Raw genomic sequence first — 26,470 nt, forward strand, 5'->3', positions numbered from 1 at the left:
CAAACCCTGCAGAGAAAACTGTGCTCCCGTGAGTTCAGGCTGTGACTGAGCAGTTCAGCTCTGGAATATATCTAACAATCTGTAAGTACGCATGCACACCATTTTTATCCACGTGTTAGGATCCTGAACCCTAGCAGCACTGCTCCAAAGAACCAGAACTGACCAACAAAGCATGTGCGGCAACCGTGAAGGCATGCTCATGATGTTGTTAGGATGTGGCGATGGTGGAGACTGGAAATGGCTGCTTGCTGAGCTCACGGCTTGTTCTGATAAGGAAAATATCCTGAAACAAGGTGTTAGTACAGAGGCTTGCACAGGATACCACCAGGCCAGTGCTCAAAGTGATCTGTAGTTAAACACGCCTGTTTTGAATGCTAGCAATGTATAAGCCATGCATGTTTGAGTATTAGGAGCTGTTCACTTTAGATATTAAATACATCAGTGATATTCCAGGAAGGATTTTAAACATTTGTCTTTCAGCAATAGGAGAGTTGACATTCCTCAGCACATAGTTCTGAAAAAATGTTTGCTAGGTGTTCATTTAACATATGACAATTCTGTTTCTTTTTAAAAGATTTATTTATTTTTATTAGAAAGGCAGATGTACAGAGGAGGAGAGACAGAGAGGAAGATCTTCCACCCGTTGGTTCACTCCCCAAGTGGCCACAATAGCTGGAGCTGAGCCAATCTGAAGCCAGGAGCCAGGAGCTTCTTCCATGTCTCCCATGCGGGTGTAGGCTCCCAAGGCTTTCCCAGGCCACAGGCAGGGAGCTGGATGGGAAGCGGGGCCGCCGGGATTAGAACCGGTGCCCATATGGGATCCCAGTGTGTTCAAGGCGAGGAGTTTAACCACTATGCTATTGCACTGGGCCCACACACGACAATTCTACAATTCCCATGAACAAGTACAGTAATACGAATCCAATGCTCTGTCTTCTAGCCCCAAGGAATATTTTTCTCTCTGAGATGGGTATTCCACCCACATAGTCAATCTCTTAATTTGTACCTGACCGGAATCATAGTACTTATTACATTTGAATACACTTCAAGATACAAGAGCACTCAGGTTTGATTACTGGAAGCTGAGGCTTACATCTCTTCAATAACTTTCCTGTGGTCACTGACTTAGCATTCCATTGGGCTTTGGGGCCCGGCGCGGTGGCGCAGTGGTTAAGGTCCTCGCCTTGCACCCCCGGGATCCCATATGGACGCTGGGAGCCCCGCTTCTCATCCAGCTCCCTGCCTGTGGCCCGGGAAGGCAGTCAAGGACGGCCCAAAGCTTTGGGACCCTGCACCCGCGTGGAGACCAGGAAGAGGCTCCTGGCTTCGGATCGGCATAGCATCGGCCGTTGTGCTCACTTAGGGAGTGAATCATCGGACAGAAGATCTTCCTCTCTGTCTCTCCTCTCTGTATATCCGCCTTTCCAATAAAAAATAATAAAAATAATAAATCTTTAATAAAAAAAGAAATTTGGGCTTTGGTTTAGAATCAGTTTCTATTGTAGAAGAGTGAGCAGAGTCTATGCAGAGCCCAAGCGTGGGGGGCAGGGAGCGTTTACATCTGAGCTCCTGTTGCCAGCTAGTGCCTGTAAGTATATATGTATGTGTGTATATTATATACTCTTATCTAAATTGAACTTCCAAATCAGATGGAATCCGTTTTCTACGTAGTTTAATATTTTCTCCCACTTCTCTACTTGCAGGTCTGTGGCATTTAAGGAAAAATGGCATCGTCTTCTGGAAAGGTATTTCTGCAGGATGCACATTTTGTGTCTTTAGTTTATGATCAGAGAACATAATCTCTGGAAGCAGTGCCACCACATGATACCTCCTTAATAGCACTTCAGATCACCTTCAAACACTCTCCCTTGGATGTCCTCTGTGAGAGCTGTGGAGCATGCTTGTTCATTCTCATAATGTCCTATGCATTGTTGATGAAGTGTGCCTCCTTCTTTCTCTCCCTAAGACCTTTGCAATGAGGCAACTGTTGTTCTTCGTCTATAGTGAACTCCCATAACCGCAGGCTGCCCTGCCGAGTGACTGTCAAAGCCAGTACTGCTTGTTACCTTTTACATTGTGTGATGGTGATGTCAGTTCCTTCAGTGCAGGCAAGAACGCAACCCTCAAATGACACACCGCAGCACTTACTGGCTTTGAGACCACATGTTCTTTTTCTGAACTACTTTCCTGCTCATTTTGACTTTGGTGAGCCATTCTAAATGTAGACACATTCCATGAATACGTCTTACAAGAGTAAAAAGGCTACAGATAAATGTGCATAGTAATACATGCATAGCCAGTCTATAAATATATGTCTTAGATAAGTAAAGTTTTCACAAACATCATATATAATGTATGTATAACATGCAATGCACAATGTATATAATGTATATAATACACACACAAGTACAATGTATATATAACATACATGTATATATAATATATGTAAGAATGTGGGCTGATTTGAAAACAATTTCTTTATGTTGGGTATTTTATGCATTTTATTAGATCGGTCGTGCATGCTAAGCAGTTGGATGGTCTGCATAACACCCTAGTGAAAATCCATGCAAGTGATGTTAACAACACTTCTTGTGTAAGTGTTTTTCACCAAAAAATTAAAGGACAATTGTATGATTTAGGCATAATGAAAGAGAATCACACAGGGATAGAGGGGCTAGAGAAAGTGAGAGCGATCAAGAGGCAGGGGAGGGGTGACAAAGGAGAGGAGAAGGGAGGAAAGGAGAGAGGAGATGGACTGGGGGTGTTAGTGAGAGCATTTAAAAAGAACCTGGCTTTAATGTACCTTCACATATACATGCAATACTTCATATATGTCTCAAAGGTGTTAGATTACATGAAACGATAGGAATCTGATTACTCAATGCTTATGCTAAGAAAGAATATCTCCTGTTAAATATCCATCAGATGTCTTCTCTTAAACCTTTATTTTCCTAAGTCAATATTCTGGGAATTAAATCTTTCCCTTGGATTTTTACTACTTTCAGACAGTGATTCCATTTCCAGTTTTCATGTTTGTTTACTGTTAAAACACTTTTATTTATTTTGATGGAATATTTTAAGATAGTGCAATGTACAAAGCAGGGATGGATATGCCATGCGCCGTTTAGGCTTTGATGCACATGTGCCTATTTGATATTTTGTCCTGTTTGGATCTGTAAAATGTCTTTTCATTGTCCCTCTAGAAAATGTCTTCATGTGCCTGTTTCCTAAGTCAGTTACGTGTGGTGTACCCTTTAATCCTTGAACACCTACACAAGCCCAAAATAAAATTGTATTCTTGTGTAGCCACCGTCCAGCCCTCACCTGGAAATTGAACACTAATGAAAACAATGCGTCCACCTGTTTTTCATATTCCCCTTGATAGTCACTTTGTGATGCTCCCTTTCTGGGTCAGGACCCACTCCAGGGTCAGCTGCTGCTTTGAGCTGCTTATATCCAACAACTACTTTGCCAGAACTGAATAGAATTCTGAAGGGCCGAAGCATTTAGGAGAGCAGCATGTGTCTGCCTCATCTTCTGAATGCTGTTGGAAGGAGCAGCTTCAGTGGGATCACACTTGATTTCTGAAGTTAGGTGCACTAGCCAATATGTGAATGGGTGTGAGCAGCACAACAGATGCACTCTGTGACTGTTTATACCAGTGTCAGATCACACAAAGTGCCATTGCAGGGGAAAGAGATAGTGCAACAGACTTGTTGGCAGCAGATATTCATCACCAGGCATCTTTTAGCAACTATTTCCAAAAACCACAGGAATCGTCTGAAGGAGTTAAGAATAGAGTTCTCCCATTGGAAGGAACACCCTCCTACCCGCTTTGTTTTCATCGTGGAAAATGATTGCATTGGAAATGATAATGAAAATCATATTGAAATATTTCCAAATCAAACTTAGTTGGCATAACATACGTAAAGTAACAAGACCTTCCACTGTTATTCATTCATACCTGCAAATCTGTTTCCTTTTAATGTTTTTTAACTTTATCTTACCAAAACGTATCATTTTTGGCAGAACAATTCTAGTGCATGCTGATTTTCTAATTTTCTTTCACCTGAAATTGGGTGTGTTTCAGTTTCACAATGGAATGGTGCTTTTTGCTGAATCTAGGAAAAAATGCTTTAGTTGATATTTCCCTCTCCGCACGTTATGGTCCACTGCCGGTTGTTCTGCCTGCTTTCTGGCGACTAGTCGGGCCCTCCTCGGCTGACCTTCTGCGTGTGTCTGCTTTTTCACATTCCTGTTTCCAGTATTCTCTGTTTCTGATGTGGAGAAATTCAACAGTATTGTGGCAAAACATGGCTTTCATCAGTGCAGTCTATTTTGTGTTTTTTATTCCTTGAATTTGTAACTTTTTGACTTTACCATATTAGGGGAAATTCCATTTCTATCTCAAGTCCTCCACCCCTGTTATCCGTGCCTTCTCCCTTTCTGAGTTTCTAAGGATACAGATAATATGTTTTTTAGCACTTCAACTTGATAAACTTCTCAATCACCATTTTCTTTCTTCTTGAGACTGGCTGACAGGCTGGGCTAGGCCACTGCATCTACTGGCACATACAAAAGCCAGACTAAGTGCAGGCTGGTTTTGTGGAACAGCCTCACCTCCCAACTAGACTGTTGGATGGAAAGCTGAGTAGAGGAAAAATCAGAGACTTGTGGTCTGATCTTGGCATGTGTGTGTCAGGATGGTGCCTCATTTGGTGAAGCCTTGTGGTGGACTGCATGCTTATGTGCACATGGGGGACCTGAGAGCCAGCTCGCTGAGGGTTAGAGATTTCAAGTACATTAGAAAATGTGGGAAAGAACAAATTGGACAATTCTCCTGGCCAAGCTTTGACAGCAAGTAGCTGGGTGAATGGATACACTGAGATGGACCATGTCAGTCAATGAACCTTGGAAAGATTTGCTCAACTTTGGAGCAATAAAACTGACAGCATCTCAGAACTATTAAAATACATGCAGTGCACTTGGAACATTCTTCTTCACTTCGGGGATCCTAGGATGACATCAAGTGGCTGAACCCCATCCTCAGATACTGATGTTTGGCTGCTGGGAGCCGCCCTACTTCTCTTCCCTGAACCCTGGCTACTCACCCTCCTGTCCCCACCGACGGAGGGGAAAAACTGTTGGAAGCATTTGTCTCACGTTCCCTCATGCCTCTACCCTCCCCACCTAATCAGTGGTTCACATGGGCACACATCCTTCTTAACATGTAAATAACATCAGAAGTAATTAAAACTAAAGATTGTCTGAGACCTATTAAGGAATTAAAAAATTTTCCATCTTCCACTTGTCATCACACATGCTCCTTTTAGCCTACCCATAATTGTAAGATGTTTTTTCTGACCTAAGATTTCCATTTTCATATATTTGTTGTATCTGTACTAGGATAGCCTATGCATTTTAACTTTTCTCCACATATGTCTGCGATGTCTGGGAGCATAGCACTAACAGCTGAATCTTTTGAAAATTGTAATTCATATAATATCTCAAAAAGACTGTCATCAACTCTTTAAGATCTGGTCTCTTCCCTGGGTCTTCAATGAACAAGTCACACCTCGTATGTGGAAGAATTAGCACTTCTTCCCTTAATTATTATCTGGATTTATTTAACTTACTTGCGTAGGAACAGGCCTGGCTCCTGGATGCTCATGTCTGTTAGGAGTTCTGTGCGCTCCCAGTACTTGAATATCCACTCAGTTCTTAAAGGGGAGATATCTGTTATTCTGGATTGAACTTCTAAATCCTTGGCTGCACGTCCAGGACTTCCTCAGATATGTATGATCTGTCACTACATGGTATTCCACAAATCTTGAACACTATTTTTAATTTTTCTCTTTTTAAAAAGATTCTATTTATTTTTATTGAAAAGTCAGATATACAGAGAGGAGGAGAGACAGACAAGAAGCTCTTCCATGCACAGATTCACCCCTCAAGTGGCTGCAATGGCCCGGAGCTGAACTGATCCAAAGCCAGGAGCCCAGAGCCTCTTCAGGGTCTCCCACGCCGGTGCAGAGTCCCATCGGCTCCTTTCCCAAGCCACAAGCAAGGAGCCTGATGGGGGGAAGCAGGGCTCCCGGGATTAGAACCAGCTCCCATATGGAATCCTGGTGCATTCAAGGCGAGGACTTTAGCTGCTAAGCTACCGTGCCGGGCTCTATTTTTAATTTTTCTATTGTTTTTTCATCTTGTGTCTGATCATTGAGGTATTTCCAAGGTCTTGTCTTCCATCCTAGATATTCTCTCTTTGCCCCAACCTTTGGTTGAGGCTCTCTAGTATATTTTCTACTTGGCATATTAACTTCTTTTCTAATATTTCCACTTCTAATTCTCCTTGATTTTTTCATATTAATAATTTGGTTCTGTGTGCTCCTGAGGAATCCTGTGCTCACTTTTTTTCTACTGGGGTTCAGGCGTTTAATTCATTTTTTTTTTTACATTCATGTTCTCATATAAGCAATTGCTGTGTTCATTTTAGGGAATTATAGTGCCTTCCCTGCTTTCTTTCAGTGTTTCTGGCGAGGGGGGTTAGGGTTAGTTGTGTTTTCTCCCATGACGACTTTTTATGATGGAACTGTGCATCTGTGACTTGGTGAAGTCACTGCTGCTTCAGTGAACACACTGGTTGTGTGTGCTGCATGGAAGCAGTGTCCTTTGGTCAGCACTCAAGTGTGGAATTAAAAGCCAGCATTCTACTCAAGCTGGGCTTGTTGGATCACCTATTTGTCAGCATGGGCAGGGCAGTGATGAGGAATTTTAGTGCCATCACGGCCACAGCCCCTTTCTTTGATTGCTATCGCTGTCTGAGATTAGCCCACAGTGGTTACAATCCCCATCCACACCAGCACATACAGCACACAAAGGATTGGTGCAGTTCTGTTTGCCCAGAGACCCAGAAACACTATCATCGAGACACAAAATTTCTACGGACATGGTGCACAAGACCCCCAGAGTCACAGGGTGCTGAAGCTCACCTCAGGACCTTGAGTCTCCCCCTGACTGCAGAGAACAGAGGCATTGCCAGGGACCTGCGACCTATGAAGGCCCTTTCTTGAAATCCTGTGGCAATGGCCTGCAGAAGGGTGTGAATCTGGGCACCTCGCAGTTCCGGACATATACATCACCCCCTTCCTGGCCACTAGCCCAGGTTCAACATCAGTTGGGGACCTGTCCTCTTGACAGAATCAGAGAATTACGTTTCCCTGTGTAGAGCAAGCTGCCCGTGCTTAGTGAGGCATGCACTAAAGCCACCACAGCCACCACGAGATGCTGGTCCATCCCCTCCAAGCTCCTTCCTAACTAAATGACAGCTGGTCCACCCCTCCCATCTAAGTGTGCCTTGTCCTCTCTGGTCCAGCTGCTTTGTGGAAGAATGGGGAGAACTGTGCGCCTTCCCTGCAGTGACCTGCTAGGAGTCGTTCTTCCTCTCTGGCTGCAGTCTGAGCCCAGAATCGGTGGGGTGTGCCAGACTTCACATCTGATCATGTCGCCCTGATTCCGGCCACCATGGTCTGCTCCCATCTCTGTCTCTGCTTCTGGGATTTCCTCCAGTTTCTAGCTTTGTGTGTCTTCCCACTGCTGCTTGACCTCACCATCCACACTGCTCTGTGTTGTATCTGTGGCTTCTGCAGAATTTCTACCTCTGGATTGTAACCAACTCTTGTCTCCTTTTCTAACCTTCCCTAGTCAGAATTAATGCTGTTTTACCCCAGTCATCCATCTTGACATACCCTTTTACTTTATTTTGTTTATAGAGATATCAGAATCACAAGGAGAGGCAGGTATCCTGCTAGTGATAATCTGGAATGTAGCTTCTTTTTTTTTTTTTAAGATTTATTTCTTATTGGAAAGGCAGATACACAGAGGAGGAGAGACAGAGAAGATCTTCCATCTGATGGTTAACTCCCCAAGTGGCCGCAATGGCTGGAGCTGCGCCGATCCAAAGCCAGGAGCCAGGAGCTCTTCCGGGTCTCCCACGTGGGTGCAGGGTCCCAAAGCTTTGGGCCGTTGTTTCCCAGGCCACCAGCAGGGAGCTGGATGGGAAGCAGGGCCGCTTGGATTAGAACTGGCCACCATATGGGATCCTCGGCACATGCAAGGTGGGGACTTTATCCACTATGCTATCACGCCAGGCCCTGGAATGTAGCTTCTATGTATCATGGTAAAACATTATTTTATGGAGTACATGAATTATAAAAAATAATTCACCCTTCCAAATGAAAAGAACTTCTGTAAATGAGTAATGCAGAGTTTTAATTTCTATGGAAGGATTATCAGGTATTTCCAAAACAGAACTTAAATACTGAACATTTTTGTTTTGAACTGTGGATTCACAATGTCAATGAATATGGGGAATTGCAATCTAAGTGGGTGGGATGTCTGTCTTTGGGAGGGTGCTTTGTAGAAAGTGGCTTACCAAGCAAGAATTGCTGCCTGAGTGTCAGCGCTTATGTGAAGTGAATCTGACTGAACATAAACATGCAAGCAGCAGGGGAAGGAGAGAGTCCAGCCTTCTTTGCAGCACAATTCCCTGTGTGAAGGAAAGAACTTTTGCTACAAAGAATCAGTCCCTGGGCCCTTCCTGAATCTACCTTCTTTCTCTTTGGTCCGATGTTGTTATATTTTCTGTACCATGTTAAAGTATTTCCTATACTTTAATGAAATTCTCCTCCTGACTTTGGGTTGTGTAGAATGACGCAAATACATTATTCAGCATTAGCGTTTTTTATCTAATTTTTATTTAGTAGTCCTCAAACTCCTTGAAACTGGGTAAGAATTTCGTAATTATGGAATCATTTGCTGAAATATTTTTCTGTATCACCAGTTTATATTCTAATTTTCTCTTTTACAGTCTACTATTTTATCAGTTCACAATTTAGATACCATCAGAGATGTTATCAATTTGGCATTGCCAGAGCTAGGATTAACTGTAAGTAACCTGAAAACTACTGTAAAATAACAACTTTGATCTTTGATAACTTTCCGTATTGCTACTGGTACACACCTACAGTGTGTATGCTTGTATGATGTACCGTGATGCATAAGGGACCAACTGCATATACAATGTATATTGCCCATAGAAACATGAACTCACACGATAGAATGCATTAGAGATACCTGTCTGTGTATGGGCATTGCTCTTACATTTTGATTTTAAATTTTGCATGAGCTGAAAGACATAGTTTACTAAAACATGGATATAATTTCAGATTCCTCTTTCCATGAACTTTAATCTAAATGTCATAAATGTGGAAAACATGCTATCAACTTTCTAATATCCTAATACGAAAGTAATAGACTTGTGTGTTGGGTTGCTCTTTCTGTATATTCTCATTGCATTTATTCTATACCTAGTGAATGTATCACTCAATATCATAATTTCACTATAAATATCCCTAAAGTATATGTCTGATATTTTTTGTTTTGTTTTGTTTTGAGAATCAGGTGGGGAGGGAGGGGCGTGGAGCGAGAGAAGCAAGCAGAAAGATAATGAGAGAAAAACAGATACAGGGAACATTCTCTCTTCCATGGGTTCAGACTCCAGATGACTCGAGTGTGCTAAGTCGAGATGACTCGACTTCTGGAACTAAGACCTGGAGCCAGGAATATAACTGATGAACCCCAAGTATTTGATAGGAACCCAAGTACTTGGGCATTCTCAGTTACCTCTCAGGGTGTACCTTTGCAGGAAACTAGACTCAGAACTTAGAACCCAGGTGTTGTGGTACACTTCTCAAGGATCTCGGCCACCGCTAAAATTCCTCTTGTTGTAAATCTTGACATAAAATATATGAATAGAATCGTGCTTTAGAAACTGGTCCTGAGAATGACATGCCCTGTGCCTCTGAAATTCAGTAAAGATAAGGTAAGTTTTGAGTGGAAACTTGGCTTCTGGGGAATGTGTATAGACACCACTTGCATTTTTAAAAATTTCCTTGTTTGAAAACAGAGGCATACAGGCACACATAGTCGAGAGTTCTCTGCTATGGATTCCCTCCACAAATGCTTAGTGCAACAGCAGGGCTCATTCTCAGAGCTGAGAAGCTCATCCAAGTCTCCTGTGGAGCTGGTGGGAATCCAGACACATGGGCATCAGTGCTGCTTTGGGATGTACATCTGCAGGATTCCGGGAGGGTCCAGTGGCAGTGTCCCAGATCCAGTGTCCCGGATTAACCCCACACACTCTGTTGTGGGTGGTGAGTTTTCTATCTGATTTCTAACCCATCACATGCCATTTTTCTTTTAAGTGACTGCTCCCTTACAGATGTATGGGTTTGGCCTTAATTGTTGATGTTTTTCCTGATAAAATGAGCATTTTTAAACTATGTATATGTGGCATTTGATGCTAAGAGTAAATCTCACACAAATAAGTAACTGAAAGCCTATGGTACCCTTGAAGGATGCAGTGGCATTTATATTGGGACCATCAGAATTCCATCCTCTCTCTTCCTCAAGAGCATGCCATTCTATCAGTAGAAAAACAAGGAGTAATTGGATAGCATGGATTCCTGAAGCTGCTAACATTACCTACTATTCTGACACGCTTTGCAGTATTTCTCTAATATATTCTGGCCTTCTAAAAACAATCAGGGCAATTAGAATTTGGCATAAGAAACCAGTTATTTCCACTGCAGCACAAGTGAGTTATATATTTGAAAGAAGGATGAATTGCCGAGTTTCCGTGTACTGAGTAAAACATATACCTCTGCACTGAAGTCTAGTGAGTAATATGTGTGGACTATGGAGAAGAATTAGACCTTGGAGGAGAGTGAGTTGTTATAGGAATGGGGTTGGTGACATGGATTCAACTTTAAATAGTTACTTAAATATAGGGTTTTACTTGTTGAAGTCTCAGAAAAAAAAAGGAGTTTCAATTTAGAGATGAGCGGATTGCAATTGTATCTGAACGTCCCAGTTAAGGCACTGCAGCGTAAGGGTCCCATGCCTTCAAGCAAGAGTTTGGTTAGATCTTTCTGCTTCCAGAGTAACTTTTAGGCAGTGAAGCTCTATGTATGTAAGTGGATGTTTGTGTGAGAGAGCCTCCGTGCCTCCTGGTGCATTTCCTGGATAATCCAGGCTATCATCAGCTGAAAGGAATTAAAACACTGAACAGAAACAGGAAGTTGGTGTGCTGGTTTCAGCTGGCAGTTCTAGAGTTGTGTGGGTAATCCCGTTCTTGTGGCCTGTTTTTCCAGCTGAGAACCCTCCTTCCTGCCATCCCCACAGTAAGAGTGGTGGGAATGGAAGCTGGTGGGTTAACTGCTTTCTCTTCCTTGCCTTCTGGTCCTGTGCCTGCTCTTTCTGGATGGCTGAGCTTATGATGTCATGCAGGTGTCACCTTGTTTCGACAGTCTTGGCAGGCAGTAAGTGTGCATGGACAGGGTCATGGAAAAGGAAATCATGCCATTCTCTAAGGAGTCTGCCGACGGCTGAAAGAATGATCAGGAATAGACCTGTCTTCATCAGTGTAGTAGCATAAATGCGATTCCAACCCTTAGGCCACTTTGTTGACCAGAACTGCGGAACATCAGATCCATGACTTTATTAAATCTGGGGTTCATGCTTGGGGTCTCCGAGAGGGACAGGCGTCAGTTCTCTAAATACGACTGCACATCCCGAAGGATAAAATAGCATTGGCACTGGTCCCAGTTACTTTCTTCTTTGGAAATGCGGAAATGCTCTGGAAATATGTCTTTAAGTTCTCTGACAAAGACACGTTTTGAAGCCAAGTCCTTTTTGTCTCCAAGGGCTCAGAAAGAGATTACCAACTGTGGGTCCATTATGGCAAGACCGAGGCCCCATTCCCACTCATGGGTAAGTGTTCCGGAAAATAAAAACACGTTTGGGGAGGGTGGGGGGGGAATCCCAGTACCTAGAAAACTGTCACATAATGCAATGTAATTTAAAAATAAATAAATAAATAGATAAATAAATAAAGAAAAGATAAAAAAAGAAATAAAAATTGCAATATAAAGCCTGCATAGTCATGTTTGCCCAAAAGATTGAACACTCTTGCAATGAAGAGCGACTCTCGCACTCATCATTCACACATTTTAAACCGAAGCGCCACATGCTTATTCCACGGCAGCTACAGGTGCCTGATCGCTGACTTCACACTCTGGTTGTTATTACAGAAGGAGCAAAGATGAAGTTTATCACCTGCTTTTCTTGGACTTGTTCCTTTCATATAATGAAGTGAAAATGTGATCAAACGTCATTTCTGCGAACATATGCTGGATACATATGTCTTCATTTAAATTCCCCCTTTTACCTTATGTCTCCCTGGTCACCTATGTATTTTTCCTTTCTCTTTTTCTTTTCATGATATGTTTGCATATGCATAGGGATTTCCCCTATTCTTCTTCTATTTTTTTTAAAGAGATTTATTTTTATTGGAAAGTCAGACATACAGGGAGGACAACAAACAGGAAGATCTTCTGTTGATGATTGACTCCCCAAGCGGGCGCAATGGCTGCAGCTGAGCTGATCCAAAGCCAGGAGACCGGAGCCTTTTCTGGGTCTCCCACACGGGTGCAGGTCCCAAGGCTTTGGGCCGTCCTCGACTGCTTTTCCAGGCCACAGGCAGGAATCTGCATGGGAAGTAGGGCTGCAGGGATTAGAACTTGTGCCCATATGGAATTCCGGCTTGTTCAAACCGAGGACTTTAGCCACTAGGCTACCTTGCAGGGCCCTCCCCATATTCTTACACTGTATTTCCCCATAATATTACAATAGTATAGCCCTTCAGCAACAGTCACAAGTTCTTCACTCTGCAATTTAAGTGTGTAATGACATTGTAAATATGGACAATTGTAGGAAATCCAGCATTCTATTGTCAAGGTATAGTTAAAAGATTGATTGGGAATCCTCTTTCTATTTGGGAGTATAGATGCATGCTGCAATGTGCCTCCACTTCATATATGTGTGTGTATCCTGTGTGTGTACACACGTGCATATATACACATATGCACACATACAAACTATTTCTACATGTGCAAGTATTTGTGTGTATACATTTATGTGTATGTAGGCATGCACATATGTAAATCCACCTGTACTTTTAAAATTCACTTGTCTTTTAAAATTCAGCCATACCCGGGCGTGCATTTATGTGTAAGCATGTATTGTGATAGCACTTTGAGATCATCACATTCAGATTCCTCAAACTATTTCTGGAGAGGGCCTCCCTGTGTTTGTTAGCTGTGAAGGACCCCAGAGAGGCCCAAAGACGGAGGGTGTGTAGCAGCAAACCATGTTTGCAATGCCCTTGAAAATCCCTGCATATAGATCTGAAAGTGGAAATTGGAGTCTGTTTTTATGAGCCAACATTGTGAGGGAAAGTTTCTTCATCATAGCAGCTGATGAAATGTATGGCCCAGGTTGGAAAAGACTATTAACCACTGATATTTACTCATGTGTTTGTACATAGAAGTCTATGCAATAAGGAAAGTAAGTATGGCAAGTGCTGCCAGCTTGCTGATAATGATTGCGTCTTTATACAAAAGGCGCAAAATCTAGCTGGCCTCAAGGCAGGCATTAGAAGGCCTTATGTGTTTTCAATGAACATAACAGATGTTATCACCATGCAGTGTCCTGAGGGATCTATGCTTTCCAAGTGAGGTAACGGATTTCTGTTTCACTTTCTCTTTACTTTGGAAACATCCTCTGCTTGGGTACCTTCCTTATGCAGTGTCTCTCCAAAGAGATTACACACGATGCTCACTCATAGCATCGAGCTTTCGTCCATGCAGAAGCCCCAGGGAAGCCTGAGTTGCCTCTAACTAGTGCAGTTCCCCCACTGACAAATGGGTATATTTGCTTATACTTACCAGCATCAGCCTGATGTAAATGGAGATTCTTCTCTGCCTAGGCCATGAAAATCCGTACGCAATTCAAGCACACTACCACCAAGCTTCACTCCATCAGCAAGCACTGGGGAAGCCCACGTCTCCCTGCAGCCTTCTGGAGTCCATCCCAGAGATTTTAGCAGATGGAAAATTGCAATTTATCCTTAAATGCCGAAACAAGACAAGACCCCAGGTTGGAGGCGGTGAGTCCTTTCATCAGACTGCAATGGCCTACCCTCAGCACACATTTGCATTCCTGAGAACAAATTCAGAACACAAAGGTATTCTAACCCCAAGCTATTCCCTACATGGAAGGATGAGCGTGTAGATACAAGGACCCAGTACCTGCCCAGAACCAGCATCAGACAAATGCTTTGAAATCAGAATCCAGCTTCGTTTTAGGATTTTGCTTGTTCTTCTAGTGTTAGAATTTCTGTCAGCTCTTGATGTCCTGTGCATTTTCCCCATAAAAATTAAGCATGCACAAAACGTGTAACTCCAGAGAACAGCTTCTGAGTAGTGGACAAAAGAGCAAAGTGAGTTAAGATGCGCCCTGCAGTGCTGGTATCCCCGATGGTAGTACCAGGTTGACTCCCAGCTGCTCCCACTATAACAGACCTTCCTGGCAATGTGCCTGAGATGGCAGCAGAAGGTACCCAATACTTGGGCCTCTGTCTTCAATGTGGGAGACTCAGAGTTCCCATCTTCAACCACATCCCTCAATGTGGCCATTTGACGAGTGAATGAATGAATTGAAGATCTCTTTGTGTGTCCTTATGCATTGCAAATAGATTTTTACCAGAAAGCATATTGCTTCTGAAGGCCTGAGAAATGATAACTTCCCACTCCAGATCTTCCAGGGGAAGACGAATGAGGGTTAAAAGTGTTGGGATTGAATTCAGATCTGTTATGCTTGGGCTAAAGTGACTGTGGACAGGGTCTTTGCTACATTGATCTGTTCTTTATCCCCACAGCATGTTGCCTTTTCTCACGCTTCAGATGTAGGTCTGCACTAGACAAAGACTGAGGCAGTTCAGAGAACTTTGAGGTTCTTCCCATTTCCCCGTTACTGTTACTGATAAAATTTTCTCTAAAGAACATTAATCAATAAAATGGAAAATATTTTGGCAAGGATACAATAATTTCCACTCACAGTAGTATTATTGTTGATCTATTCTGTGAGTTGTTCCAAAACCTGTATATATTATTAAAAAAATTTATGAAACTCTAAAATATGATTTTGGTTTTTATGTAATGATATTCTATGTCAATATTCCTCTTCTGCAGCATTGCAGATATTGGTTTTATTAGACATCTATAACTTTCAGCGATGTTCAGTATTCCTGATGTGATCCCATTGGTTTATGTGACATTTCTCATATTAAATGGGCCCTGCTTCCATTGGTCACAGTAGCAGCATAAACTCTCACACTACATAATTTAGTTGATGAAAGCCTCAAGTAAACATTGAAAATACTGTTTTTGAGAAAGCACAGGATGTAATGGTATTCTTCTCTTAGCCTTTTGTTTCTATGTAATTCGGATATATAGATTTCACGTGAAAGCATAGAACATTCTGCTTCAGCGCATAGTACAAATAAGTAATGGGCTATGTCTTCGTCATTATAGAGACAATGTAATTAAGTGAGTAACAGGAACACCAGGTTGCACACAAGTTAGGCTGTACTTCTTTGACTTAAAATTTTGAACATGACAATATGCAGAATCAGGTTTCTGGATATGAGATTGTATTTACTACTTTTTAAAATGATGGAACTGTGAATGCTTGGCGTTGGTTTGCTCTGACTTCATGCCCATGTGAAAGCTACTATCACAGAAAGAGTGAAGATGGAGTCTCCATTGGTGGCAGGGAGCCTGATGTCTGACTGCTTAGGTCATCTTATGAAACAACAACAACAAAATCATCCAATGATTTGATGAATCAAGTGAGCTGTCACCTTGAGGAGCACATCACGTTACACAGTGCAGTGAGATTCAAATAGCACCGTTCTTGTACAAGTGGATTGACCCTGAAAATTGAAGATTTGAGGAACTGGGCAGATGAAGTGGCATACCTGGAGCTCATCTCGGTTTCCTCTCTGATTCAGAAAATAACAATTGCTCTCCTGTTATATCTGATGGAGATGCATTCAGGGGCCCAGGAATGCCAAAGAATGGCCAACAAAAGACACTTGGAGGAATGTCACCCGTCTGTGTCACACCCACTTGGCTCTTCTGGCGTCTTTTTCAATACTAGGAGTAAGTGGCTCATTTAAGGAAAACATTTAGTTGCCTCATGACCAAAGCATGAATAGCTGAGTAGACATTTAAAACTCACGTTTTGCTAGTGATCTTATCTGTGGTAGAGCTTGATGAGTAGTAAAAAATCTAGTCTGTGTAGCTTGCCACTCTAAGAGGAAACTAGATTACCCAGGAAGCAACCTGAGCTTTGCGATCCTGTAGAGCGAGAGAGGCAGATGCTGACTGAGTTAAGTCAGGGACCTTGTGACATGAAGTGCAGATCTCTTTGAGTGGAGTTAATTGACAGTGATTTGGTGTACCAAACAGGAAATCTCAGAGGGAAAGATAATATAGTATGAAAATAGACTATGAGAATATACTTGATTTGAATTTGAACTTGAACTACTTTTTTTTAACTTTTCAAGTGAGATCTGACTCCTGAATCCACTGCTTAGACTTAACAGAATGTGCATACAATCCAATGCAGGGTGTTCATGATTCCAAGGCAAAAACTGCCTGAGAAGTATCACTGCCGGAAGAATTGAGCCTGAAAAACATCCTCAACTATCTGAATTTAACTTTCAGTAGATTACTGAATTTAGGAGATGAAACACAAAGAGCAAGGCACACAGAGATAGAAGCTTCCTGTCCTTTTCCACACTCCATAAATGTCATGATTGTGCCCGGGCCAGGGTCAGGGTCAGGGCCGGAAGCTGGGATCTTATCCATGTCTCCCCTGTGAGAGGTGGGTCAGGTTCAGGCCAGGGTCAGGGTCAGGGCCAGAAGCTGGGATCTTATCCATGTCACCCCTGTGAGAGGCAGGTCAGGTCAGGGCTGGAAGCTGGGATCTTATCCATGTCTCCCCTGTGAGAGGCGGGTCAGGTTCAGGCCAGGGTCAGGGCCAGAAGCTGGGATCTTATCCATGTAACCCCTGTGAGAGGCAGGACTGGAACTGGAATTTGGGGACTTATTCATGTTGTCCTTGCCAGAAGCAGGAACTTCATTTTGTTAGCCAGGGCCTAGATTCGTAAGAAGTTGGAATTGGAACCTGGAGGACATCAGACTCAGGTACTCTGATAAGGGCTTCAGGCATCTTATTCAGTAAACACTTGCCTGGCACCTTACAGATAATTTGGAGGAAAATGCATAATGTCACACGGATGCAACTAGCTAATTTCATATGGTAAAAATTTGTATGTGGAAAGAAATCTATGTTTTTTTTTTCTAAATCTGACCCCCAAAAATCTGTCAAATGGAAAATGTAAAGAGAATCTGTCATTGATAGCATACATGTAATAATTTTACTTTCTCCTCAGGATTTTTAAGAAATTGTATGTCTTGCTGGGGCGTTACAGCAGACCAGAACGACCTGTCCCAGGACACTGACTGTTATGCACAGCCAAACGGGCTGGAATTAGAAGACCTTACAGCAGTCACTTTGGTAGGTGTCATTATGATCTTCTGCAGGCCTCCTGAGCACTGAGCATCCTGAGGGGTTAAGTGTCCTCATTCAACTCTGCTTCAGATGTGGCAATCATTTGTCAGCCCCTGGCTTTGGCTGACAGGTTCTCTTATTATGACCTCAAAAACAAGCACAGTCTGATTACAAATTACAGTCTTACTTAAAACACAACAGGAAAAATGCTGGTCTATTTCACTGGTTTCTGCAGTGTCATCCAATGACTTGCTCACTGGTGTCAGAAAGGCATGCGTATTTCACTGGTTTCAGCAGTGTCACCCGGTCACTTGCTCACTGGTGTCAGAAAGGCACGTCTGTTTCACTGGTTGCAGCAGGGTCATGCAGGCGCTTGCTCACTGGTGTCAGAAAGGCACGCGTCTGATTCCCTGCGAGTCCACGTCCCTCATTTGCAGCCTCTTGCTGGAACTGTTCCTCTACTCCCTTTGTCTGGATGAGTCAGACTTCTCACACAACCTCTCTCACGGGAGTTTGATTTGTATTTCAAATGCTTAAACACGTTATTCTCAAATGCATTCATACTTGTATCATAAGAGAATGTGTTGAACAAAGGCCACAGAATTTGGCCTTTGTTATTTCCAACAAGGATTTTTAATAGCATGCACACTGGTTGATTGCCCAGTGTATCTGTTTGCACTCTCCTGTACATAAGAGATGTCTCCTGGGTCGGAAGGAATTTATCAGGCTAGGTCCTTCTTGGACGTTCTCCCAGACCTTACTCCATTCACAAGTTCAAGGAGCTCCCAGGGTCCTCATCAAGATGATGTCATCAATGGGTGAAAAAGTATCAGTAAGATACTACATTATGTTGCAGGCATGAAATATAAAGAGCCTAATAAATGACAAATTCCCTGGGATGTTTGCAAAAACGCGTCTTGCTCTATTGACATTAAGATGAAGTAGAAGGCAGTGGAAGTCTGGCATAATGGGCAGTCAAAGAAGGCATTCTGTCATAAGTGGACTTTCCCCCTGGTTTTAGATGAGTGTAGACAACCACAGCATGTAAGAATGCAGCTCACAGTTATTTAGATAAAGATGGGCTGATGGCAATAACAGTGGCAATGACGTCTTCCTAGTTGGGAAAACAGGTTTTTGGAAATAGTAACAGCAGGGTAGACAGTAGAGATTGATTCACTGAAAGCTTGAAGAAGAAAACTTTGTCTTAAAAGTTTGGTTTCTTGGAAGAGGAAAATGAGGTGAAACTCAGCATTCAAAGTGTATGGGCACAGATTAGATGGATGACTGGAAAATATATTTAGAGGCACTGAAACAGATTTCCTTTTTCCCATCAATCAGCTTTTGCTATGTTGGTTCACGCGCTGTATTGGTTTCTCCACAGATGTAGTTCGTGTTCTGGGCTGGTGGCTGTGAAACGTCCTGTAATTTGTTTACTTTTTATTCCTTGCAGGAGATGCTTCACTATTTAAAGCAAAAAGGGCCATCAACAAAGGGTATTTTTCAAAACATTGACGATATAAAGTCATTTCTATGTCTAAAGGAAAAAATTATGTTTGGATATATATTAAATTGTGAGAATGAGTCTCCACTTGTCGTGGCAGCCGCATTAAAGGTAGGGGGAGTTCTGTTGTCATCAATGCATAGTATGAAATCTCTGTGATGGGTTTCATTTATGCTGGCACTTCAAGAACAGTAACAGGCCAAGTGTTTAAGCATCCAAGAAACTGAAAAAACACATTGGAAATTCCAAATTGTAGGTAACTACTCTCTCTTTTGGACAAATTCTGCATGTGAAACAGGCTTTTCTAGGTTTCAAAATCCACTCCCACTGTCTTCCTCTGAATAATGCTATCATAGTTTCTAATACTTACAGAAGAGCCTTCCAAATTGTTTTTATTCAACCAGAATGTTGGCCAAAGCAGTCCTGCACTTGTTGAGCCTGACAGCATCTTCCTTATGACATCAAAGTTTACTAAAGATATCTCATTGGGAACTGCTGAAAACCACTTTATCAGTTTTCTACATTAAGCAAATGTCTACTTCAAAATGAATTAAAGTGCACACAGAAGCAAAGACGAGGTCCATTGATCTCATGCTACTTTCCCAATCTCTTAAGTCCTTGCCACTCACTCGGGAGGCAAGAATAAAGCTCTTGGCGTTTGGCTTCAGCCTTGACCTGAACTTGATACTTTAGTATTGTAGTCATTAGTCCATGCATGCTCTCACTTTCTGCCTCCCCCCATCTTCCTTTTCCATCACTGCTCCTGACTCCCTCTCACTCTGTGTGTGTGTTTGTGTATGTGTCTCCTTCTCTCTGTCTCTGACCACTGAGAAAAAATTTCTAAAGACTCAAATTTGAGGACAGACTTGTTTCCTGGAGCAACTACCACTTGCAATAGCAGCGTTGTCTATGGTTCTAATCGTAGCTGTCCCACTTTCCACTCATCTCCCTGTTGATGACTTTGGGAAGCAGTGAAAGATGGCTCAAGAGAATGGGCCTCTGCACCCAGGTGAGAGACTCAGATGAATTTCCTGGATCCTGGCTTTGATTTGGCCAATCCCTGATTTTTGGTGTCATCTGGGGAGTGAACCAGCAAATGGAAAACTCTGTCTCTGTAATTTTCCATGTCAGATAAATACATGTTTTTTTCAAAAGCTAAACTGATATAAAATATGCATTTAAAAGTATGCAATGGAGTTACAAGTATTGCGGATTTCTACAGGGATATAACGAAACCACACAAAATGAATTGTTGGTAATTTTAGCCATTGTGAAACAAAAACCTGTTAATTTCATAATAACACATATAAAATTTTGGGAAACTCATTATCCTTGCCTCTTTGTTGCCACCCTGCCCCCCCCCCCAATAATGCCATATGACAAGTAGAAACATTTCTGTAGTGTCATGTAAGCCATCAGCACTATGCTGAGATCATGACAATACAATCTAGGTTGGGCAATCGCAAGTTTCACCACCCTCTTTAACACACACATGCAATTGATGCTACAGTTTTTTGAAAGATGTGGCATTTAGCTTTCTGGAAATGTTGCAGTGTGACTCTGGATAAATATGATGTGAATCACCTGGAGAGTTGGTCCAGACTACAAATAAATGCAAACACCAGATTGAATTTGCCTTTGAGCAACCTAGAAGTAGAGGTGCAGTTGCAAATTTCTGTGTTCCCCTTGGATCCTTGTGTGGCTTTCATAACATACCACATCTATTAACTTTGAAGCCCAAGGAAGCCGAGAGGGAATACCTATCCTGCACTCATGGAAATGCAATACGCAGCAGATCAAGAACCTCCCAAATCAACTCATTTCCAGTGATTCAGAGCTGGAGAGTTCCTCTCACAGACACTTGGGTCACTTCTTGGGAAACAGGGAAAGAATCTATCTGCCAGGTGACTTCATTGCACACCGATGACACAGTCAAGATATAAAAGGACTTGCAATTTCTCTCTTTATACTGTTCCTAGTAGTACAAACTGTGTATGGAATAAACAACCATTCAAGACAATGAACACGAATGAACAGTGACTAGATTATAAACCCCAAAGTACTGGGAGGCATTTACTACACTCAGGGGCCATCCAAAAATGGCATTGGTCCTCTAGTGAGACCAATGCAAAGAAAGCTACCTAGGTGATATGACCAGGAAATACAAATCCCACCATATATTTAACACCACAAGCTATTTTATTTATACAAAGTTGAACACCTTTCACATATTTAACAATATTAATTTCGAAGCCTAGGGAAAATTCCAACCTCCAGTTCCTCCTACTTGCATCCTTACCCTCATCATCCTTAGTTCTTAAAAAATGTTTGTACTGTCATATTTTAGCTTTCTTTGCAGTCGTAAGTTAACACTTAATAGGTAAACAAAGTAGAAGAAAACCCGTTTTTCTTCAAGAATACTTGCAAAATCTATAAACAATAGTCAAGCATCAAAATGTCAGTGTTGCTCACATAGGTTAGAGCTTTTCTGTACTTTGTGTATTAGTTATCCTAAGACCATGGAAAACATATTTATCTTGTTTTGGCCTGGCTAATTTCACTAGGTGCAATGGTTTCTAGTTTTATGCATCTTTCTATTGTTTTTAATGTCTGAGAAGGATTCCATTGTTTAAGATTTGGCTAAGTAGGCAGTGAGAAAGAGGAAAGTGAGTGTATTTGGCGAGTTTATTGCTGAGGGACATGCACGAGTCCAATCAGAACAGATCCTCACTTAATTTTGCATGTGAGCGATGTGTTGTTTGACTTTGATTCACTTGGTTCACAAATTTTGCTGCTGAGACATAAAGGACTAGGTCTGAAATCAACATTTAAGGTACACGTTGTTTATTGTACTCATGTGTTATCATTAACACATGTTCTCAGTTTGGCAGTATGGTTTAGGCTGATGGATACTAGTTTGCTAAAATATGCACAAAGATATATATCTCTATCTATCTATCTATCTATCTATCTGTCTATCTATCATTACAAGGGGAATAAAGCCTCACTCATAGTCTCTGTCTGTCTCTGTTACTCTATTCTTCAAATATTCATCTTTTCATCTTTCATTAACATACACACAAGGACAAACATTTGCATCTGCACACACACATCATCATCATTGTTACTATACGCTAGTTCACTCCCCAACTGACCACAATGGACTGTGCTGGACTGGGTTGGGCCAGGCTAATGCCTGGATCCCAGAACTCCACCTAAGTCTCCAATGTGTCAGGAGCCCAGGCAATTGGACAATTATCCATTGCTCTCCCAGGCACATTAGTAAGGAGCAGCCAGAGATTGTACTGGTCCTCTGATGGGGATCACTGACTTTCTTTGTTAGCAGCAATTTAGCATGCTGCCATAGCTGTGTCCCAAAGAAGAATATTTAGACAATTAGGTATTTTTTGCCCCCCAGAATTTCCAAGACACTGGTTTTACCCATCTCATTGCAGAAGAAATTGAAGCATCCATTTTTGCAAATACACATTGATGTAAATGGCAGCTTAAGTTTTATGGAGGTCACGGTTTGAGTTTCTAGAAAGGGTTATTGGATATTACAGTGAAATGTAATTTGTCATCAAATTTTTATGACTTTTGTTTAAATTTTTGTAAGGATTGTCTTCGAATAATCCCTGGTACTCTTTTTACAACGGAACTCTATGATAAATGGCTTCGTGTTCTTGATGAGGATGAGGAGAAAGTCACAGAAATCAAAAGGTGATTATATAATTAACATCTAATCCAGACATGCTTCCAACTATAGTCAACACAGCTTGAGGAAGACAGTAGCTTCTGCTTTAGAATGTTAACCACAACAAGCATGAGCACCGTGAAGGGGTTCAAGTAGTCACACACACAAAGATCAGAATCAGAAGAGAGGTAGACTTCAGCACACCCACTGAGTGTTGGTATGGAGTTATTGACCATCGGGCACTTCCTGAATGTCATATTGATGGAGCAGAAACTCGCTGATCCCAGAGACATGCCGTAAGAACAGTTCTTTGTTGCTCTCACTGGCAACCTGTCAATGCTAATTACATGGAAAACTATGTATACTTAAAGAGTTGACATCAAACAAGCACTTTTGCTTGGATTCATACCTTAAATGTGTTTTGCTTCATTGTTTGACTATTGCCTTGAGACATCATTCCTTCACTTTACCTTATAAGGTAAAATGTAAGTCACATGCTGTTAAATTTCCTCAGTAAACTTTTATTTTTTTTTTCACACATTCTGAAGTGAAACAACCAATTTTAAGACTTGTGTAAATTGGATATTCACAAAGTTGTTCAAGTGAAAATACGTTGTGATTTTAACCTCCTTCCCGGGAAAAAACCCACTGATATTATTAAGCACTGCTTCTCCATTTGTCTGTATTTTTATTAAGAAAATGGAATTTGAAATATTCTATTCACTATCTCTGTTTCTATTGCTTCAGCATGGAAGTGACTGCACTTATTTTTGTGTGTGTGTGTATGTTTAGGCTCTTACAAAACCTGCCCGTATGTAACTTGGATATCCTCAGACAGTTATTTTCGTGTTTGCATGAGATTTCTAAACAAGCATCCTTCAACCTCATGAGCGCACCAAAGTTAGCTTTTTGCATCACAACAAGTATATTTCCGCTCTGGACATCTACATCAAATTTGGAAAGTGAATTACTTAAAAAGGTAATGAGGTGCCCCATTCCCATTGTGATGAACCAGTTTTTACAATGATAAGTGCCATATTCCTTTTTTCAATGTCAAGGTCACTTATTGTATGTTTGGAGTTGTGGGAGTGCATGGCAATAAGCCAGGATTGGAGAGCAGTGAATCACTTCTTTCCGATGCAGGAAACAGAAGCATGAGATGTTAATGCATAAGGAACAAACTTGCGTAGCATTAGAGAAGGAAACGTAAGGGTTTTGGTAATGGTCAATCCGAGATACACTTCCAGCAGTCATCATTGAGGACCATGCACTCCTGAACCAATGTTTCCTTATCAAGCCTTCTCAGCTGAGTAGTGTCAGTAGTGTTAACGACACTATCCTCAGATCAGCAGTGACACGGCCTGTTCAAAATGAGCAAATATATTCCCCTACTCAGTGCCCCTTCCTGTAGCTCACTCAGTGAAACGCCACTTTCCATCTTACCTATGCTACTGGAATGAAACTGAGTCAGTTTTAAAGCGTCCTAATAGACCCAAATGTCTCCAAGTACAATGACAGCTCTTATCAAGCTGACATAGACGTAACACTAGAGTGAAGCAGAGCAGTGGTTGTGGAGGGAATTGCAGCTAAACAAACAGACATTTCCTTTGTAGTTGACTCCATTCATGTCAAAAGATCCACAAAAACCTCTGCTTCCCAAGTTTAATGTAACACATGTTTTCTTCTGTTGAATACTTCACCAGTTATATGAAAGAGCATACCATCACCTCAAACATCCTATATAGACTCAGAAAAGGAAAGGCAGAACAGATTCCAGAGATAGTGAGACAGACAGATGTTTGATCTGCTGGTTTACTCCCCACATGGCTGCAACGGCTAAAGCTGAGCTGATCCAAAGCCAGGGGCTTCTTCCAGCTCTCCCACATGGGCTTAGCGTCCCAAGGCTTTATGCCATCCTCTACTGCTTTCCCAGGCCACAAGCAAACAGCTGGAGCAAAGTGGAGCAGCCAGAATGTGAACCAGCACCAATATGAGATCCTGGCACATGTGAGGTGAGGATTTAGCCATTGAGCTATTGTGCCTAGCTCTTATATATAGACAATTGTGATATCTAAACAAAAAAGTTAAGAAAATATTAGCATTTTATTGCACTAGGACACAGAAAATATTGTTTTTCTGAGGGGCAGCATGTTTTGACACGTTACTATCTTTATTGAATTGTAGTTCAGGAGATAAAATTGGTTCATACGTGTTTATGTCAACTGTGAATTTTGTTTAGAATTTATATTTCATATTTTTGTAATGTCCAGTGTTCACATAGAATGCATGACTCATATTTGCAGGTGAAAAAGAGTACCCTATTTCTATCTTTTTGGGTCACAGATATCTATCGTTGAGTTTTTTATTGAAAACTATGCACGAATCTTTGAAGAACATAATGATTTGCTGCTTAGAAAGAGCTGGGAAAATCCCAGTACCAGCTTTGGGAGCAGCACTGAACAGGATAAAATTGTGTGGGAACCAGAAAACAGCACAGGTGAGAGCTCACTGAATTGGGATCACGGGGCAAACACGTCATATTTTGTACATAACTGAACTGGTTGTACTAAAAAACAAATAAGGCTTCCAAGGGTCATGGCAAACACTTAGATTTGCCCAAACCTTGAATAGACCTGATCTGTCTGTATAAGAGTGCCAAACATTCAGAGCCATTTCAATAATTAAGACAAAAGTGCAGCTGAGATAATGTCTTTGATTTGCAAACACCAACTCTTGCTTTTTTCAGAAACTTTTAAGTAAAACTTGAAAGTCAGGCTTGTTTTTTCCTCGGAAAAATTAACTCTGTGAATCATTTTTCAAAAATATGTGTTTCTATAGATCTATGATCATATTAAATCAGAAACCTCATGTAAGGCACCCTTGTATCATATCTGAATGCAATGTGCTTGTTTTCGGGGGATATGAATGAGTTCCATTCACCAACTGAATCCTCTCACAAACAATGTACAAGGGTAGATAACGCCGTGGAGACTCAGTTCAAAGCCAGACGCAGTGCAGAAAAAGACCCGCATGCGTCATGAGCAAACGTCTTCTCAGTCACTGACGAAAGCAAAGACACCCCTTCTTATGATTGTCTGAGGGTGTCCACATGTGCTTGGTGCTTCAGTACGTCTGGAAGACATTGCTAACTGGTGCTCAAATTATATGGCAATTTCAGATATAAAGTAATGGGTGAGGAAGAATCCATATGGAACCTAACCTAAAGTGCAGACAACCATCCTGGAATGTATAATTTCCACACTGCGTCAGAGAAAAAATGGCACATTCTGCATTCTTTCATTTTTTCAGTTTCAATATAGGAAATAGGAGGCTGTGTGTTATTGAAAGCAGATGGAAACTTGGGTGTGTTGTATGCTTGGGCTCAGGGGAACACTGCAAGCCCAAGGTGAACATGGAAATCATTATGTAATGTCTGTACCACACAGAATGAATACAGGGCCTAAATAATCACTATCAGAATTCATTTTTATGTTCACGATTATATCAGGGTCATAAAAATAATTGTTCATAAAAATGAAAACTAAACTTAAGGTGCAAAAACTACTCAGGTAGTGCAGAAGTCCCAAAGCTAGAAGTCCAAAAGCAAAACAGAGGCCACAGAGAAAAAATGCAAGGAAAACTAAGATTTTTCAGAAAAAAACCAGATATGGTGCCATTCTCCCATGCTACATGGTGGTGAGTATTAAGGGTGCCTCAAGCTCTGCAAGACACAT

General features: G+C 41.6%; 1 protein-coding gene across 1 annotated transcript in view; it reads left to right on the forward strand.

Annotated features, from left to right (window-relative positions):
• LOC121162766 (rho GTPase-activating protein 20-like) overlaps positions 1-26,470 on the forward strand; it is a 49,679-nt gene that overhangs the window by 3,474 nt on the left and 19,735 nt on the right. Inside the window, exons 3-12 of the mRNA XM_040989971.1 lie at positions 1,704-1,745; positions 2,509-2,593; positions 8,870-8,947; positions 11,766-11,832; positions 13,889-14,068; positions 17,423-17,547; positions 18,992-19,153; positions 22,659-22,762; positions 23,529-23,715; positions 25,080-25,233. Coding sequence (XP_040845905.1) covers positions 1,704-1,745; positions 2,509-2,593; positions 8,870-8,947; positions 11,766-11,832; positions 13,889-14,068; positions 17,423-17,547; positions 18,992-19,153; positions 22,659-22,762; positions 23,529-23,715; positions 25,080-25,233 — 1,184 coding nt within the window. The remainder of the gene's footprint in view (positions 1-1,703; positions 1,746-2,508; positions 2,594-8,869; positions 8,948-11,765; positions 11,833-13,888; positions 14,069-17,422; positions 17,548-18,991; positions 19,154-22,658; positions 22,763-23,528; positions 23,716-25,079; positions 25,234-26,470) is intronic.

The sequence above is a fragment of the Ochotona curzoniae genome, unplaced genomic scaffold, assembly GCF_017591425.1.
Source record: "Ochotona curzoniae isolate NIBS_2020 unplaced genomic scaffold, NIBS_Ocur_1.0 contig_54, whole genome shotgun sequence".
Lineage (NCBI taxonomy): Eukaryota > Metazoa > Chordata > Mammalia > Lagomorpha > Ochotonidae > Ochotona > Ochotona curzoniae.